This window comes from Mixophyes fleayi, chromosome 4 (genome assembly GCF_038048845.1).
Source record: "Mixophyes fleayi isolate aMixFle1 chromosome 4, aMixFle1.hap1, whole genome shotgun sequence".
Classification (NCBI taxonomy): Eukaryota; Metazoa; Chordata; class Amphibia; order Anura; family Limnodynastidae; genus Mixophyes; species Mixophyes fleayi.
This window is the reverse complement of record NC_134405.1, coordinates 15,364,303-15,371,693: the sequence shown is the minus strand read 5'-3', so window position 1 is coordinate 15,371,693 and position 7,391 is coordinate 15,364,303. Positions and strand designations below refer to the sequence as shown.

The following is a 7,391-nucleotide window of genomic DNA, read 5'->3' as shown; positions in this document are numbered from 1 at the left end:
ACAGAATAATAACAGTTCTGATAGTAGAAAAAAGTACTCACAGGTGCATACTTGGAAAAGGAGGATATCCAATATTCCTGATCACATGAAGGCAAAAGCCTAAGTGCAATTGGAACAAGCCAAGTGTAGTATCAGCAGCCAGACTCAGGGGTGGATTGACAATAGACCTTACAAGTGGCAATGACCAACCTTAACATTATGAGACTGCTTGGGGCAGGGCGGGCTAGTCCAGCCCCAAAATGCAAAAATTTGGGCTGACATCTGGGTAGGCTGGACCGCGCATTGTCTGTTGCTTTACAGAGACAGCGCACAGCCATTTAGACAGGCAGTCCTGCCTGTTGGAGAGTCTTGTGTATCCTACATCCAGCCTCCTCCCCTTCCTCCCAGTGCTTCCTTTATTGGTTAGGACTTTGCACTGCATAGTCCCAGCTCAAGCAAGATAGCAGAATGCAGCATTCAATGTAAGTAGATTTTCCTCTCCTTCCCTGTCCCTGTGTGTGTTCCTCTGCCCCCCTCTTTGTGTGTGTGCCCGTGTTTCACCTTTGTGTGTGTGCCACTCTGCCCCATTTGCTGTGTGCACCACTGTCCCCTCCTTCGCGTATGGGCCCTTTTGTCCTCTCCTCCTTTGTGTATTTACACCTCTATCTCCAATTTTGTATATGTTTCAACTGCTCGCCATCTATCCCCTTCTTTGTGTGTGTGCCCCTCTCCCCTATTTGGTGTGTGCACCTCTGTCCCCTCCTTTGCATGTGGGCACTTTTGTCCTTTCCTCCTTTGTGTGTGTACACCTCTATCTCCAATTTTGCATATGTATCAATTGCTCACCATCTGTCTCTCCATCTCCCCATGTGTGTTTCTCTCTACCAAGTCTCCCTAATTGCTGTCTGTCTCCAAATTATGGGTGCCTGTCCCTTTATTGGTGTGTATGCCCCCCTTTGTCCCCCCATCCGTGTCCCTGCCGTTTCTCCCATCTGCCCCCATTACACATTTGTACCACAACTTTTCCCCCTTGTCTTCCACTTCTTAATTAGGGAGATAGGTGTGCAATGACTCATGCTCACCACAGCAGGAGAGGTAATGAAACATCAGCTGTCAGTGATTCATGCTCACCAAAGTTATCGAGGCTGTCCCAACACTCTAACAATGACAGAGTTTAATGCAGCATAGAAGGAATGGAGTTCCAGAGGTAAGGAGCAGTCACAGAGAAAGTTTTAAGGTGTTATATTGTAGTGAGTGTGGATGATGCAGCAATGTGGATATTTTGAGTAAAATGATGGAAACATCTCTTTAACCCTTTGCAGCTGAGGCTTCTTTCACCACTGTACTGAGCCTATTTTGGCACTTTTTGAGCTAGTCCCATTCCAACATAAATATCAAGAATTTGTTTAGGACATGCCCACACAAGTTATATCTTGTTTTATTTTTACAGAAGACTTGAAAATTCCAGAAAATACCAGTAGTCTGCTTATACATATATACCCAAAATGGACCAAAAAGTGTTTAACTAAAAATGTAAGAAAGTGATTTAAAGGCAAATGTATGTATTTTTTTCTAATCACCACCAAAAAATATTTTACGGGTCTTGATTTAGCATCAATCCACCTTTCCAAATCAGCAAAAAAAAAAGCAGGATTCTACACATAGGTTTTCATAATAAAATCTGCACTTGAAAATGATAATGCATTTTGAATAGTCTTGAATGAAATGCATAAAATATGTAGGAATAATGGGCCAGATTCATTAAGGAAAGTTAGGCAATGAATTGAGTGATTTTTATTAAGTTTTCTGGACAAAACCATTTTGCAATGCAAGGGTGCAAATTAGTTTATTATTTTACACATGAGGAAAATACTGGCTATTTTTTCATGTAGCACACAAATACTTGATAGCTTATTTGTATACTGAAATTTAAAGTTGGTCTAGGAAAAAAAACAGTATTTTCTTTATGTGTGAAATAATAAACTTATATGCACCCTTTGCATTGTAACATGGTTTTGTCCAGGAGAAAATTTAAGTAAAAAAAATGAGTACTTTCCTTAATGAATCAGGCCCAATATGGCTAGTCCATGTTTCAAAATAGACAACCTAAGCATCAAATAAGGACACCCCTGTGTTTATTAAAGCCAGGATTTAGGAGATCTGCGCATTATAACACTCCCCCCACATAGCTGGACTTATAAAAACTTTCTGTAGAGTGGCGTGTTATTGTCTGATAATCACTAGACAATAGCTATTAAGGGGCACATTACTTGAAAGAAGGGACTATCCTCCTTTAAATGACGGGTCCCCATAGTTTCTTGGAACCAGGATCAGCAGGATAAAACACCTTCCTCATCCTGGCATACTTTTTTTCTATTGTATTATAATCTGGTGATCAAATGTGATAATCAAACAATGAATAATAAGGGGTTACACCATTTGAGAGAATTTCCCCCAAGGATGGGGGAAATTCTCTACCCGGCCTGGACATCTAAATGTTTTCTGGAGTGTAGGGGTTACTGTCTATCAAGACGCATAGTTTTAAAGAGGGGATTCCCAGTCTGTTCTGAGCCTTCCACTGGATAGATTTGAACGAAAACTTCACAGACTGGTAACATTGGATCCCAGAAGACATGCTAAAGGGGTTGAGGTCCTGGTCAGTGCTCCCGTTGGTGAACAGTGGCCAGAACTTTGACCCAGGGATTCTGTTCTGGGCCTTCCAGTGGATAGATTTGATTTGTTTGTGTGTCCGGTTATGCATTCGGATACCCCTGAACCGATTGAGATGAAACCAATGCGAGCTGGTCCAGTTGAATCCTAGCCAGGTTTTAGGGGGGTTAGAGTCCCGGATGGAGCTCCCATTGGTTTACACTGGCCAGATCTTTGACCCAGGGAGCCTGTCCTTTCTTTTCCAATGGATGGATTTGGATGATATTTAATAAAAAAAAACAAAAATGACACTGGAAATCCATCTGATGGGTGTGTTGAATGGGCTGCTAAGCTGCTATTTTTTTTTTTAAAATGTTGACAGTTACATCCAACCCACTGATAACTTCATAACTTGAGATTTAAACCCAGGTAATGCCAGGTACTTCAGCTAGAGTATATATATATATATATATATATATATATATATATATATATATATATATATATACATAAAGTGAGAGTGAGAGAGGGAGAGTAATATTCAGCTTATATCTTTTACACAAGGCTCGAAAAAGTACAGGTATACATATAATGAAATATAAGTGAATAATTGCACATTCCTAGACATGTACTAGGTTTTTATTAGAATGGACTAGACTGCTATTGTTATTTGCTTTACTGTATAAGCAAAACATATTTAAAATGTAGATGCAAAATGTTTCAGTGTTACTGTTTACTTTGTACTTAGAGTACTACTGCCATCTACTGTCTAAAGTTACCATTCTATGTCTAAAGTCAGTAGTGAAACATGGTTGTATGATATTTGAGAAAGTATCTAAAGACTACAGGCTTGGGAGTTCACTGAAATATCTCTTGTGGGTGAATATATATTATGCCCCAATCTATTTGATTTGAATAGTACGTTGAAATTGTTACATATTCCAATCATGGATAGAATCTGAACTGGGATTCTTATGATGACTCAAGATGTTTCTGTGCTAACCTTATTAATGAAAAATAAGTAAATCATTTTTCTATACATTTTTCATACCAGTTAGTATTTTTTTCTTTGTGCTAGTAATTCATGAGTTGAATCTTTAAATATCAATTGGCACTGCATGCTTACCCCACTATTTTTTTCACCCACACAGAACAATAAGTATAATGTATACAGCTCCTCTTCTTTGGAATATTCTTCCCTGCTCCATTAATCTGTATTTCAGTTTCTCAACCTTTACGTTGTCGCTGAAAAAACATTCAAAGAAGCTACAATTACTCAAATCGTTTTTTTCTGTAAAAAGGCAGGTTAATATATTAAATATATTAAATGAGAACATTTGCCCTTATATTCAATGGTGATTTCTTGTCTGATAGATTAATAAGAAAACTCTATAGTGGTGATATGATCATAGTATAGAACTATGTCTTGTTGACAGTGAATACAGTAAAGTACAGAAAAGATTTTGAAGTAAACCTGCTGTCCTCTGGAACAAATATAAAAATAGATAGTAGTTTATTTAAACACAAACCAGTAATTTATGTTATGATTCAAAATGGCTCTTTTAGTTGTTCAGTACCAAAATAAATTTTAAAATGGCATTTAATAAAACAATTGAAAAGCAACTTGAATTATAGATATTAGCAGACCTTTGGTTCCATTTTGCCTGTATAATTTCTATTTATTCCATGAAGTATTTGTTGCTTCTTCTAAAAGTATATATTATTTTAAAAAGATGTTACTATATTATTGTTCATGGGAAAGAAAAACATATTTAATAAAGAAACATTTCAGCAATTGTAATACTCTAAATGAAGTGCTACTCATGAAGCAAGCATTTATTTATTGCAGATATACTACAAAATACTATAATTATTTTAAAAATGTATATTTAATTTTCATTTTGTTTGAGATAATACAGAGGAGAGGGCATTTTCTCTATAGGCCAATTATCCCAGCACACTTGAGGCTGTCTTGTCATTCTCCTGGGACTTAGTTGTAGTTCACAGCTGATTATAACAGTGTATAAAAGTTATAAAGTTGATAATATACTGCACATGTCTCAGATGTTTGCAGAAAATAATCCGGACTCTATCAACGTCATAGCTTTAAGGTACAAACATAAGCTATATAATTTTGACATTGTAATTTAATCCAATTGCAGGGAAAATCAACATGGAACCAATCATTTCGGAGCAAGGTGATCTAGTGGGTTTCTGGTGTTAATTATTTGTATATTTTATAAATGTCCTTTAATTTAAAAAAGACTAACATGTCACAAAATTCTACAATAATTTTTTTATATCTGTTTTTATATATATATATATATTTGTATTATGTAATGTAAATGAACAAAAACAGTTGTGTCCCAAAAAATATGATAATATATAAAGTAATACAATTAATTAATTTGAAAACCCATAGATGTGTAGTAATGTATGATATTATTATGCATGGTGAGCTTTATAGCTGTATCTGTTATTGTTTATTTATTTGTTTATGTTAATTTATAATAGATTGTCTGTAATGTATGGTTGATGGTTTAGGTTAACATTCTGGCTGATGTTATGATATGTAAAATATTATCATTTTGTCACACATTATTTTTATTAAAAGTGTCAGTTTGTAATATGTGTCTGATCTGGACCTTAATAATGTGAATAGTGCTGTAGTTTGTGCCTTTTTATTAAGACATATCGAAACATATACAGAATACAAACTTGCTGTACAAATGGTAATTCTAGCGTTGTTTTAAGGCATCATCATTATCATCATCATCATTTAATTATATAGCGCCAGCAAATTCCGTAGCGCTTTACAATTGGGAACAAACATTAATAAGACAATACTGGGTAATACATACAGACAGAGAGGTAAGAGAACCCTGCTCGCAAGCTTATAATCTATAGGACAATGGGAGTTTGAAACATAAGGGCATATGCTACATCATATTGCACACTGGACCAGCTAGAACGCAAAGGTAAAAGTACTGAGTGGGCTGTGTGTGTGGCATGGTGGTCAGAGGGTTGTTGTCTTGTGTTAGCTGTGTAGAGGGTGGTAATAGGGGAGATTAAGATGGTGGTTGAGGAATATCATAAGCTTGTCTGAAGAGGTGGGTTTTCAGAGAACGCTTGAAGGTTTGTAGACCAGAGGAAAGTCTTACTGTGCGAGGGAGGGAATTCCATAGAGTGGGTGCAGCCCGAAAAAAGTCCTGTAACCGGGAATGGGAGGATGTAATGAGTGTGGATGAGAGACGCAGATCTTGTGCAGAACAGAGTTGGCGAGTTGGGAGATATTTTGAGACAAGAGATCAGTTTGACCTCTGCCTAATTAAGAAAAATAAATTTATTATATTATGAAAATTATTATTGTTATATTGTTTCTGTTAAATATTAAACAGTGACATAGTGCTTCTTCTTTCTTCAGGCTATGTACCTCAGCAATGCGACCATGGTTACTCAGATACTCCTGCTGGGATTTCAAAGTCAGCATAGCATTAATCTACTCATTTTTTTTCTGCTTCTTGTGGTTTACTGTGTGACAGTCTGTGGCAACTTTCTGATTATCTTCCTGGTTTCCTACAGCAATAACCTTCACTCTCCCATGTACTTCTTCCTCACACAGCTCTCTGCATCGGACATTGTGCTGACCACTAACATTTCACCTAACATGCTGTATGTTATTATAGAAGAAGGAGCTGTTATGTCTTTTGCAGGTTGCATTACTCAGTTTTATTTTTTTGGCGTCTCAGAATGTGCAGAGTGTCTTCTTCTGACTGTCATGTCTTACGACAGATATTTAGCCATCTGCAACCCCCTGCGCTATGCCTCCATAATGGACAATTTGCTTTGCATAAAATTGATAATCATGTATTGGCTAATAAGTTTTACTGCAATATTGATCCCCACAATAACAATATGTAAGATGGACTTCTGTGGGCCAAATGTTATTAACCATTACTTCTGTGATCTTGCTCCTCTCTTAGAGCTCATTTGCTCTGATACTTCTGTAGTTACAATTGAAGTGACGTTATTGTTTATCCCAATGCTGATTATACCATTTATAATTATTATGGTTTCCTATGTATATATTGTATATACCATCCTAAAGATCCAGTCCAATACAGGGAGACAAAAAGCCTTCTCCACATGCAGCTCCCACCTATTGGTGGTGGCTATATACTATGGGACATTATTCTGTATGTACATGCTTCCAACCAAAGGGCAATCCTTGATTGTAAGTAACGTCCTTTCTCTTTTCTATACAGTAGTAACTTCCCTGCTTAACCCAATTATATACACACTAAGAAATAAAGATATTCAGCAAGCTATGGGGAAAGTCATAAGCAAATTTTAGTAATGTAATATAATATAGCAGGAAAGAATCCTGCACATGGATGTGCTTGGGGATGATTGCAACAATTGCATTTTAGTCCACTCATCATGTTACAGGTTTACCAGTATTGTTCTTTCCTCTCGATCTGTAATCGCAGAGGAATATTTACAACCACCTGATTAGTTCAATAATTCAGAGACTTTTACCAAAGCACATTTTTCATCTCTCAAAGCTTTTATTTCGTAACTTCGTTTGCTTAACCTTGTTTTCTACAATTTGTATAAATAAAAAATAAAAAGTGATATGAAGCAGAATACCCATATTGTAATTACATATTTTACTAAAATCTAATATATTTTAAAATAAAAAATATTTTAGATATGTAAGACTCATAATGGATTAAGATAACAAGCTGAAAGCTTAGCAAAAA

General features: G+C 36.2%; 1 protein-coding gene across 1 annotated transcript; it reads left to right on the top strand.

Moving 5' to 3' along the window:
* Nucleotides 1-6,055: 6,055 nt before the first annotated feature.
* LOC142149684 (olfactory receptor 11L1-like) lies at nt 6,056-6,982 on the top strand. Its single transcript, XM_075204997.1, has one exon. It carries the CDS (start codon nt 6,056-6,058, stop codon nt 6,980-6,982), a length of 927 nt encoding a protein of 308 aa, XP_075061098.1.
* Nucleotides 6,983-7,391: the final 409 nt, after the last annotated feature.